Genomic DNA, 12,387 nt, shown 5'->3' with positions numbered 1-12,387 from the left:
AATAATGACTATAACCTTCTGTGGTACTCTGTGCATCTATTTATAAACCATGTGCTTTTTATTTTAAACAGTCTTGTTGACATTTCCTGGTACCTTTGAACATTTGAGTATGTGAACCCCCAGGTATCTCTGTCCCTGCACCCTCTTTAAAACTGCTGTTGCTCTTCCCACAGCTAATGGTGCTTTAAGGCAGACTTTTGTCTTTTTCCACAGCTAGTTTTCCCTGGACAGGTGGCTAGCCTGTCACCAGAGCCGTATAGCTTGAGGGGCGCCACTCTGCACCAAGTATGGCTGACCAGGAGCCTCCCTCGCTCTTACCGCCAGCCATTGGCATGACGGATTTTGCATTGATTGCCCTGTCTGGCTGCGTTATGAACTATACTGCAGTGGGTCAGTCCCAAACACAGTTATTCTGCTCCTTTAACAACGCCAACTAATGCTGGCAGAAGGGTCTGTCCATGAAGTTTGTACCCTATCTTGGTCACTAACGCCACTAAGCCTGGCTCCTTTCCTTTCACAGGAGTGTGGAAGAGAGCTTCATGCTCATATGGATCAAACTTTGCTCCATTGAGATTCAGTTTGACAAGACCATGCTTGGAAAATACTTTCTAAAGTTGTCCATCAGTCATGGTGAGATCTTCGTAGAGACTCTTCAAATGGGGGTTCTGTCTCGTGATCTCCTCTTTGGGTATTTCTCTGTTGCTTTCTCAAGAACATCCACCCCATCCAACAGGCCCTTGCAAAAACATTGAATACCATACAACTTTGCTTCTTTGACCAGTTTCTGGTTTCTTTGACGTGGATTTTCGGTATCTGCTAGCGCTCATCTGTAAGGTCTTTCCTTGGCCATCAAAGTCTGGGGCAGGACTTTAACCCAGAGCTTCCGGCATGGGCAGCACCATAGCAGAGTGGTTAGCACTGTTGCTAGAGACCCAAGTCTGCACGTTCTCCCCGTGCCTGCGTGGGTTTTCTCCGGGTGCTCCGGTTTCCTCCAACAAGTCCCGAAAGACGTGCTTGTTACGTGAATTGGGCATTCTGAATTCTCCCTCTGTGTAACCGAACAGGCGCCGGAATGTGGCGACTAGGGGCTTTTCACAGTAACTTCATTGCAGTGTTAATGTCAGCCTACTTGTGACAATAAAGATTATTATTATTATGCACACTGCACCACAAAACCTTTGTTTTAAAACTGGCATTTAATTTATATTGCCAATCTTCATTTTATTCCTGTCAAAATGTATCAGTTCACGCTTCTAACCAAATGAAAAAAAAGCAAATGTGTTCTGGGGAGCCTCCGCAAAGAATTTCCTTGTAGCCCAGGCAGTAAAGACAAAAATCTATCCCAATGAATCGTGAAAAAGCCCTTTCTCAATGTCGTTCAGGATCACTGAATTCACTCGTAGTGTATCTACTGACACCCTATATGATCTTACCTCGTGTTACATTGTACGTACAACATAGAAACCGAACGTTTGGCACAACAGGCGCATACTGGTGCTTATGCGCCGATCATTCTCCTTCCTCTAACCACATCAACATATTCTGTCCTCGACATGTATTTACCTAGCTTCCTGGGTCATCGGTCAGCTCAGTTAGCTGGATGGCTTGTTTTTGATGTGGAGTGATGTCAACAGTGCAGGTTCAATTCCCGTACCGGCTGAGATTATCCATGAAGGCCCCACCTCCTCAGCCTTGCCCCTCTTGCCTGAGGTGTGGTGACCTTCAGGTTACCACCTGAATTGAGAGCAGCCTATGGTCCTTGGGGGCCGAGGTTGCATTTATATCTCTATTTGTGCTAAATTCCCATTTGGATTTACTGGTGACAATCTTATATTAATTTTTTTAAAGTTTTATTATTTTTAAAAATCTTTTTTTTAAATTTCCAATTAAGGGGCAATTTACCGTGGCCAATTCACCTGCCCTGCAAGTCTTTGGGTTGTGGGGGTGAGACCCATGCAGACACGGGGAAAATGCGCAAGCATTACACGGAAAGTGACCCAGAGCCGGGATTGAACGCGAGTCCTTGGCGCCGTGAGGCAGCGGTGCTAACCACTGCGCCACCGTGCCACCCACAATCTTACATTAATGACCTCTAGTTCAGATCTCACCCGCACATGGGAAAAACTCTACTTTTACTCTATCAAACAATTTTATAATCTTCGAGACCTCTCATTGTCCCAGCACCGATCCTTATAGACTTTCCACTTTTTCCCATGCTAAAATGATAGAGCTAAATAGTGAACAAGAGAATGACAATGTTTGCCAGTGGGAGGCTTATGCAGCAATTTGAGGGTTGATGATACACAACCCCGTGACCTACTTGAAGAAAAATCTTTCACGGGATATGGGTATTGCTGGCTAGGCCTGCATTTATTCATGCCCAAGAACTAATTCATTAATAAAAAAGTGTGGAAGCTACCAGGAAGGACGATGTGATAGAGGAACTGTGCCTGTTTATCGAAATTTAAAAAACAGCTGAGACCCAATGATTCTTTGAAAACTGGGGATAGTACAATAATACATCTTCTAGGTTGCATGGCTCATTGTTCACTGTAGCCTTTGTACATAGCCACTGGGAAAATGTTAGAATCCATGATAAAGGATGTAATGGCAGAGCATTTAGAAATACATAATATAATCAAGCATGGCTTCGTAAATGGGAAATCATGCCGAGCAAATTTGTTAGCATTACTTAAGGTGGTAAGAGCAGGATAGATAAAGGGGAACCAGTAGATGCAATATACCTGGATTTCCATAAATGATTCGATAAGTAGCATTTTGTGCGGTACTTTAATCAGATGTGAGCCCATGGTGTTGTTGGTAGTATATTAGCATGGATAGAGGATTGGCTACCCTAATAGAAGACAGAGATTTGCGATAAGGGGGTTATTTTCATGATGGCAATCTGTAATTAGTGGAGTACCACAGGGATCAATGATGGGGCCACAATTATTTACAATATAGTCATGACTAGAACAGGGGAAGTGAATGTACTATAACCAAGTTTGTGGATGATACAAAAATAGGTGGGAACGCAAGTGGTGAGGATGGCAACAAAGAGTCTACAGAGGGATATCGACAGGTACAGTGAGTGGGTAAAAACTTGACACATGGAATATAATGGAAGAAAATGTGAAGTTATGTACTTTGGAAGAATAAAGGAACTGAATATTATTTCAATGGAGAAAGATTTCAGAAAGGTGCAGCACAGAGAGATTTGAGGGTCCTCGTGCACAAACCACCAAAAGCTGGCATGAAGGTTCAGCAGGCAATTGGGAAGGCAAATATAATGTTGGCCTTTATTTCAAAGGGAATGGAGTATAAAAATAGGGAAGTGTTGCTAAAACTATACAAGGCATTAGTTGGACCACACCTGAAATACTGTGAACAATTTTGGTCCCCTTATCTAAGGAAAGATATACTGGCATCGGAGGCAGTCCAGTTAAGGTTCACTAGGTTGATCCCAGGTTTGGAGGGATTTTCTTACGAGGAGAGGTTGAGTAGGTTGGGCCTGTACTCATTGGCATTTTAGAAGAATGGGAAGTGACCTATTGAGACATATAGGATTCATAGGGGTCTTGACAGGGTCGATGCCGAGAGGATCTTTCCTCTTGTGGCAAGGTCTAGGACTGATGCATAATTTCAGACTAAGGGGCACCTATTTAAGACCGAGGAAATGAGGAGGAATTTCTTCTCTTAGAGCATAGTGAATACGTTATCGCAGTGCGCTGTAGAGACTGGGTCGTTAAGGATATTAAAGGTTGAGATAGACAGATTTTTAATGAGTAAGGGAATCAAGGGTAATGGGGTTAAGGCAGGAAAGTGAAGTTGAGGATTATCACATCAGATCAGTCATCATCTCATTGAATGGTGGAACAGCCTTGATGGGCCGAATGGCCTACTTCTGCTCCTTTGTCTTATGTTCTTTTATTAATGGGACGACAGGAAGCCAATCTCACCCAGCCTGTTGACATCGCCCCTGTCTGTACCTTTTTAACAACTTGCAAGTTTGTCCTTGGCTTTGCTCGCCATTACCAGCACTAACTCTCAGCACCAATGCTAGAGTCGGCGGCTCCTCCACCCACACCTAACTGAAGCTCTTTTGAGTTACCAGTATCAATTATTAACAACAACTGAGTTGAATAAAACAAACTGTCCTGAACACCAAACTAAACATTTCAAAACGAGCAAACAATGGAAAACAAATACTATCAATTGAAACTTTGTCTTCTGGGGGAAGGCCTCTAAAATGAAACATTTTAGATCACGGTAGCAAAGTGGTTAGTACAGTTGATTCACAGCTCCAGGGTCCCAGGTTCGATTCCCGGCTTGGGCCACTGTCTGTGCAGAGTCTGCACGTTCTCCCTGTGTTTGCGTGGGTTTCCTCCGGTTTCCCCCCACAGTCCAAAGATGTGCAGGTCAGGTGAATTGGCTGTGCTAAATTGCCCTTAGTGTCCAAAAAGGTTACGGGGATAGGATGGAGGTGTAGGGATAGGGTGGAGGTATGGGCTTAGGTAGGGTGCTCTTGCCAAGGGCCGGTGCAGACTCGATGGGCCGAATGGCCTCCTTCTGCACTGTAAATTCTATGATTTTAATTTTCTGGTCTTGCTGATGAGGGAGATGGCACATGATATACACGGAGGCTGACTCTTGCTGCTCTTGGCATTTAAAGTGTTATAACTTTCTCTGTTGTAGAAGATAAGAAATGGGGACCCAAGTAGGTTGTTTGACCCACCGTACTTGCTCTCTCATTCAGTGAGATAATGATTTACCTCCTAAATGAACTCCGCTAACTCACTTTTCCCTGTATCCCTTGATTCTCTCAAGATCCAAAAACCCATCGATCTCAGCCTTGAATACAATTAAGGACTAACCATACCCTGTTCTCTGGAATAGAGAATTCCAAACAATTCCAAAGCTGCTGACTGAGGAGATTACTCTTTATCTCAGTCTGAAATGACCAACCTTTTGGTCTATGACCCCGGGCTCCAGACTCTCCAGCTAGGGTAAACAGTCTCTCTGATCTGTTGGATGCTGAATTTTTTTACGTGCCAAAGAGATCACCTCTCATTCTTCCAAGCTCCTAAATTCAAATAAACTATTTCCAATTACTTTTTTTTCATAAATTTATAGGACCCAATTTTTTTTTCCCAAGTAAGGAACACTTTAGCGCGGCCAGTCCACCTACCCTGCACATCTTTTTGTGCTGTGGGAGTGAGAACCACGCACACACGGGGAGAATGTGCAAACTCCACACGGACAGTAACCCAGAGCCGGGATTGAACCCGGGTCCTCAGCGCCGTGAGGCAGCAGCGCTAACCACTGCACCACCGTATTTCCAATTCTAACTATCTTAATAATAATAATAATTTAGGATTTAATAATCTTTAATATTGTCACAAGTAGGCTTACATTAACACTGCAACGAGGTTACTATGAAAATCCCCTAGTCGCCACACTCCGGTGCCTTTTCGGGTACGCTGACGGAGAATTCAGAATGTCCAATTCACCTAACAAGCACTTCTTTCGGGACTTGAGGGAGGAAACCGGAGCACCCGGAGGAAACCCACATAGACACAGGGAGAACGTGCAGACGCCGCACAGACAGTGACCCAAGCCGGGAATCGAACCTGGGACCCTGGAGCTGTGAATCAACATTGCTACCGTGCCGCCCTTCACCAAATAAATTGTCTGCACATGCATAAAATCGCAGAGTACTGCAAGAGAAAGACAGATGGTAGGCTTGTTTACCCAGTTTTGTCAAACCCAAATTGTTAGCCTGCTTTTCCCCTTCTAATGCTGACCAGCCTCCAATATTTCCACCATCTTCAGCTTTTCTAATTCAGAGTTCAAGCAATTGCAGACTTTCTTTCTGTCTTGACATTCATTTACATATATATACTCACTCATCCTTGTCAATTGTTGTGCCTGCAATTATATTTCTGCCACTTGGAGCATAATTCCATTGTATTTCCCTGATACCGAAATAGTACTCCCGGGTTAGGGTACTCGAAACAGCACTGAAGTATACCAAGAAGAAGCAAATAGCTGGCACAGTCTTCATCTTATCATTGAACTCTTCAGCAGGGAGAGAAGGACTTGGAATTCCCAGATTTATAAGTTAGGGGAGGAACTATCAGCTGTACTTGATCTACATGGCCAATGAGAAAAGGGAGAGTTGCAAAATAAGGCTGGTTTTGTAATTTAGATAAATAGGCATTGTTCCTCCAATGCACGTCCATTCCGGTAAGTCCCACAGTTTCACTAATGATTTTTTTGTTCCAGGTCAACAGGAGGTTACGAGTGTTGCTTCTGACTGCTAAACAGTCAGCAAACAAAATAAATCTCTTGTGCAACATTCAGTTCAATAGTTGTATCTTGAAAGGATCATGAAGCACAGGAACCATTCAATTTTCAACTTCACTTTGTTGTCCACATGGACATTCATTTTGGGTACATTGCCCACATGTTAAAAAATATGGCAGCGCGGCCCCTGTGACCGTCTCGATGCCAGTCACACAGTAGCGCACGAACCCTGGTCAATAGGTTGTTTGCACCAGACTCTGGGAGCAGGACCCCTGGCAGAGTGGACCCCGGAGCTGAAGTGGTTCGGCCTGCTATATTGTATACTGTGCCTGTAACCTATCTGCCTCTGCCTTTCATTAATTAACACTTTGTAAACTATTGGAAGCTTCAGTGTATGTCTTGATCCACCACGGAAAACCAGGGAGGCGATTCTCGGAGTCCCGCGCCGGGCCGGAGAATCGGCGCAACCGCGCCACGACGCCCCGATGCCGGCGCACGATTCTCCAAGGTGCGGAGAATTGGCGGCATTTGTGCCGGCGCGGTTGGCGCAGCGCCAGCTGTGGGCCGCTGGAATCGGCCGGATGGGCCGAGCGTCCGCACGGATACGACAGAGTCCCGCCGGCGCCGTTCACCCCTGGTCGCAGCCAGCGGGAACTCTGTGCAAACGGTCGGGGTGCGGCCTGTGGGGGAGGGGAGGGGGGCTCCTTCACCGGGGGGGGTGGGGGGGGGTGCCTCCCGATGGGGTCTGGCCTGCCAACGGTGCCCACCGATCGGTGGGCTGGCCTCTTCGCCGACCCATATTCATGGACACCCCTTTGAACTTGCTACCTCCAATGCTCTCTCTGTCATCATCACCTCAATCAGAGACACCACTCCTTTATATTTCTTACCTTCAATATAAACCTACCCTTGATAGAATCCATAGATTCGCGACGGTGCAGAAGGAGGCCATTCAGCCCATCAGGTCTGCAGCAACCCTAGGTAAAGAGAACTTTACCTAGGCCCACTCCCCCAGCCTATCCCCATAATCTTGCACATTGATCACGGCCAATCCACCTCATCTGCACATCTTTGGACCGTGATAGGAAACTGGAGCACTCGGAGGAAACCCACGGAGACCCGAGGAGAATGTACAAATGTCATACAGACAGTCCCAAGGCCAGAATCGAACCTGGATCCCTGACACTGTGAGACAGCAGTGCTAACCACTCTGCCACCATGCTGCCCTCTTTCAACTTCCTTCCCCATCAGTCCCCAGAAAACAACTCTTCCTCCTAGTCACTTACAGTTGCACTTTAAAGCAGCTATGGGCCGAGTCATTGACCCGCCATTTTCCATGAGAGCTCCACCTTGCGTGCAATCTCCATTGAACCTTTACTCTTTCCCTCTGTTCTCTGGTGATGCACGATCAATTACACTCAAGACGGAGTGATTTCATAACTGAAGGCTTTAATCGACTAGAACCTGTTCCTCCGCAGCTTCGGTACAGAAAGTGAAGGCTGCTGGGACGGCACTGGTTCTTATACTCCACCTGTCAGGGTGGAGCTACATATCAACAGCCAATGGTAAACTCCTAGGTTTAACCAATGGTCATCAGCCTCTTAGGTACAGCAATACCTGATAATACCACATTCACCCCCTGTTAAAAAAGAGTCCGGCGGGGGTGGTGGCCAGTGGTAACAGTCGCCTTTAACATGGTATGATCAGATATGGAGGTACCGTGATACCTCCTTACAGGGCTGTCGAGAATATTTACAAAGTGTTTGTTCACGGTTAAAGTCACAGCGAAGCAATCAGTCGATCGGGTGGCCTGGTCATCCTTCTGGATCGTCTGGGCTTTGGTGGTGATTCTGGTGGGGGTCCAGGTGGTTGCGACTCCGGGAGCGTGGTTTCAGCCTCCCTGGCAGCTTTGTCACCCCTAGGCGGCGCTGTTGGGGCAAACGATTGACACGGGGGGTGGGGGGGTGTGGCGCCTGTAGGGGGCATCGGTGGGTGGGCGGGCCTAGGCAGGAGCGGTGGGAGTACAGACCCTCCAGTGATGGGCTGTGTGGGGGGGGGGGGGGGGGGGGGTGGGGGCAATGGTTCGGGTGCACGTGGGGTTCCGGCGGGCGCCTGGTCCCGAAGGGAGACTGTATCTTGCCGGCCATTAGAGAACGCCACGTAGGCGTACTGGGGGTTAGCGTGCAGCAGGTGGACTCTCTCGACCAACGGGTCCGACTTGTGCGCCCGCACGTGCTTCCGAAGCAGGATGGGTCCGGGTGTCGCTAACCAGGTTGGGAGCGAGGTCCCGGAGGAGGACTTCCTGGGGAAAACAAGGAGACATTCATGAGGTGTCTGATTGGTAGTTGTACAGAGCAGCGACCGGATGGCATGGAGGGCCACCGGGAGGACTTCTTGCCAGCGGGAGACTGGGAGATTCCTGGACCGTAGGGCCAGTAGAACAGTCTTCCAGACCGTTCCGTTCTCCCCCTCCACCTGTCCGTTTCCCCAGGGGTTGTAACTGGTCGTCCTGCTTGAGGCAATGCCCCTGCTGAGCAGGAATTGATGCAGTTCATCGCTCATAAAGGAGGACCCCTATCACTGTGTATGTATGCGGGGAAACCGAACAGTGTAAAGATACCCGGGAGGGCCTTGATGACGGTGGTTGCGGTCATGTCTGGGCAGGGGATGGCGAATGGGAACCGGGAGTACTCGTCAATCATGTTCAGGAAATACGTGTTGCGGTCGGTGGAGGGGAGGGGGCCTTTGAAATCCATGCTGAGGCATTCAAAGGGACTGGAAGCCTGGTAGAAGTGCGGTTTGCACTCCGTGCAGATTTGGCAGTCCCTGGTAACTGTCCTGACCTCCTCGATGGAGTAGGGCAGGTTGCGGGTCTTGATGAAGTGGAAGAAACGAGAGACCCCCGGGTGGCAGAGGTCCTCGTGGAGAGCTCAGAGGCGGTCGACTTGTGCAGTGGCTCAAGTGCCGTGGGACAGGGCATCAGGAGGCTCATGTAGCTTCCCCGGACGGTACAAAATCCCGTAATTGTAGGTGGAGAGTTCTGTCCTCCACCGCAAGATCTTGTCGTTTTTAATCTTGCCCCGCTGTGCATTATCGAGCATGAAAGCAACCGACCATTGGTTCGTGAGGAGAGTGAATCTCCTGCCGGCCAGGTAATGCCTCCAATGTCCTACAGCTTCAACTATGGCTTGTGCCTCTTTTTCGACCGAGGAATGGCGAATTTCGGAAGCATGGAAGGTACGGGAGAAGAACGCCACGGGCCTGCCCGCTTGGTTGAGGGTGGCCGCCAGAGCTACGTCAGATGCATCGCTCTCGACCTGGAAGGGGAGGGACTCGTCGATGGCGCGCATCGTGGCCTTTGCAATGTCTATTCTTTGATGCGGCTGAAGGCCTGGCGGGCCTCTATCGACAGGGGGAAGGTTGAGGACTGGATTAGGGGTCAGGCTTTGTCTGCGTAGTTAGGGACCCACTGGGCGTAGTAACTGAAAAACCCTAGGCAGCGCTTCAGGGCCTTTGGGCAGTGAGGGACGGGGAACTCCATAAGGGAGCGCATGCGCTCAGGGTCGGGCCTATAACTCCATTTCACACTACGTAGCCTAGAATGGCTAGACGGTCGTGCTAAATACGCATTTATCCTTATTGTACGTGAAGTTCAGGATTTTCGCGGTCTGGAGAAATTTGCGAAGGTTGGTGTCGTGGTCCTGCTGGTCAGGGCCGCAGATGGTGACGTTATCCAGATACGGGAACGTTGCGCGTAAGCTGTACCGGTCAACCATTTGGTCCATCTCTCGCTGGAAGACCGAGACCCCATTAGTGACACCTAAGGGAACTCTTAAAAATTGATAGAGCCGCCCATCTGCCTCGAAGGCAGTGTACTTGCGGTCATTATTACGGAGGGGTAGCTGGTGGTAGGCGGACTTGAGATCCACCGTGGAGAAGACCTTGTATTGCGCGATCCTGTTTACCAGGTCGGCTATACGGGGGAGAGGGTACGCGTCCAGCTGCGTAAACCTGTTGATGGTCTGACTGTAGTCAATGACCATCCTATGTTTCTCCCCGGTCTTTACCACCACTACTTGAGCTCTCCAGGGACTGTTGCTCGCTTCGATGACTCCTTCCCTCAGCAACCTTTGACCCTCTGACCTGATGAACGTCCCGGTCCTGGGCACTGTAGCGTCTGCTCCTGGTGGCGACGGGTTTGCAATCAGGGGTGAGGTTCGCAAACAGGGAAGGCGGGTCGACCTTAAGGGTCGCGAGGCCGCAGACAGTAAGGGGGGGTATAGGGCCGCCGAATTTAAAGGTCAGGCTTTGCAAGTTACATTGGAAGTCCAGCCCCAGGAGGGTAGCCGCGCAGAGGTGCGGCAGGACATAAAGGCGGAAATTGTTGAATCTCCTGCCTTGGACAGTGAGGTTCGCTAGGCAGAACCCCTTTATCTCCACCGAGTGTGACCCGGAGGCCAGGGAGATCCTTTGGTTTACAGGGTGGGTAACAAGTGAACAGCGCCTTACCGCGTCGGGGTGAACAAAGCTTTCCGTGCTCCCAAAGTCAATCAGGCAAGACGTCTCGTGGCCGTTGATGAAGACCGTCGTTGTTGCTGTTGCGAGTGTCCGAGGTCGACTTTGGTCCAGTGTCACCGAGGCCAGATAAAGCAGATGCGAGTTCTGATTGGGCAGCGTGTAGTCGGCCGTGCTGGGGGCCTGGGGCCCCATCCAAGATGGCGTCTCCCATGGGTCACACATGGTGGCCGGGGATGGACAAGATGGCGGCGGGGATGGACAAAATGGCGGCGCCCACCCGTCCAGCGTGGTGTCCGGGGGGCAAGGTGGGTTGCACGTGGCCCTAGGATAGGGGGATGGCGGTGAGTGCTGGCCGGACGGGGCCTGAAAGGGGGGTTGCCGCGGCGGTCCGGGGTCACTGGAGACCGCGGCCACGGCGCGGGCCTGGCAGACCCCCACAAAGTGGCCCTTCTTGCCGCACCCTTTGCAGGTGGCGGTGCGGGCCGAGCAGCGCGGGCGGGGATGATTCGCCTGCCACAGAAGAAACAGCGGGGCCCGGCTGCGTTAGCGTGCCGTCTTGCAGCGCAGGCCTGCGGGGTCAGGGGGAAGGTCTGTGGGGCTGCCGCTGCGGGGTGCGACGCAGCCCAGGGGGCCGCCGCGTGGTCGGGCGCATAGGACTGCGCATTTTGGGAGGCTACGTCCATGGACCCTGCCAGGGCCCGTGCCTCTCTAAGTCCCAGGGTGTCCTTTTCTAGGAGTCTTCGGCGGATCTCTGAGGAGCACATACCTGCTACGAAGGCATCCCTGACTAAAAGTTCTGTGTGCTCGCTCCCCGAAACTTGCGGGCAGCCACAGTTTCAGCCCAGCACCAGTAGCGCCCGGTAGAAATCCTCCAACGATTCCCCGGGGCTTTGCCGTCTAGTTGCAAGCAGGTCATGTGCGTAGACCTAATTTACAGGGCGGATATAATGTCCTTTTAACAGTTTGATCGTGGCATCATTGTCCTCTGCCTCCTCGATAAGGGTGTAGATCCCAGGGCTGACCCTTGAGCGCAGGAGATGCATTTTCTGTTCTTCTGAGGGTGTGCCTCCGGCCGTCTCGAGGTAGCCTTTAAAGCACGCCAGCCAGTGTTTAAATATTGCAGCCGAGTTCTCCACGTGGGGGCTGAGTTGTAGGCACTCCAGCTTGACTTGGAGATCCATCCTTCCACCTTAAGTCTAGTCGATTAAATTGATGCACGATCAATTACACTCAAGACGGAGTGATTTCATAACTGAAGGCTTTAATCGACTAGAACTTGTTCCCCCGCAGCTTCGGTACAGAAAGTGAAGGCTGCTGGGACGGCACCGGTTCTTATACTCCGCCTGTCAAGGCGGAGCTACGTATCAACAGCCAATGGTAAACTCCTAGGTTTAACCAATGGTCATCAGCCTCTTAGGTACAGCAATACCTGATAATACCACATCTGGTATGGACTCAGCCTGCGTTCCCTGAAGTCTGAGTTGTGCAGGTTCATTTGACAGTCCAGCACCAGATCGGCACGGTAGCATAGTGGTTAGCACTGTTGCTTCACAGCACCAGGGA

At 50.1% G+C, this 12,387-nt stretch overlaps 1 protein-coding gene and 1 long non-coding RNA gene across 2 annotated transcripts in view; one reads left to right on the top strand and one right to left on the bottom strand.

The window, feature by feature from the left end:
* The window catches only part of cp (ceruloplasmin), a 55,624-nt gene extending 49,518 nt beyond the window's left edge, over positions 1–6,106 (bottom strand). Inside the window, exon 1 of the mRNA XM_072473867.1 lies at positions 5,907–6,106. Coding sequence (XP_072329968.1) covers positions 5,907–6,064 — 158 coding nt within the window. The 5' untranslated portion in view covers positions 6,065–6,106. The remainder of the gene's footprint in view (positions 1–5,906) is intronic.
* The window catches only part of LOC140389602 (uncharacterized), a 68,780-nt gene that overhangs the window by 4,634 nt on the left and 51,759 nt on the right, over positions 1–12,387 (top strand). The window lies entirely within an intron of this gene.

Source organism: Scyliorhinus torazame, chromosome 14 (assembly GCF_047496885.1).
Source record: "Scyliorhinus torazame isolate Kashiwa2021f chromosome 14, sScyTor2.1, whole genome shotgun sequence".
In the NCBI taxonomy this organism is placed as follows: Eukaryota; Metazoa; Chordata; class Chondrichthyes; order Carcharhiniformes; family Scyliorhinidae; genus Scyliorhinus; species Scyliorhinus torazame.
Note: the sequence above shows the minus strand (reverse complement) of the source record. Positions and strands in the feature narration are given on the sequence as shown.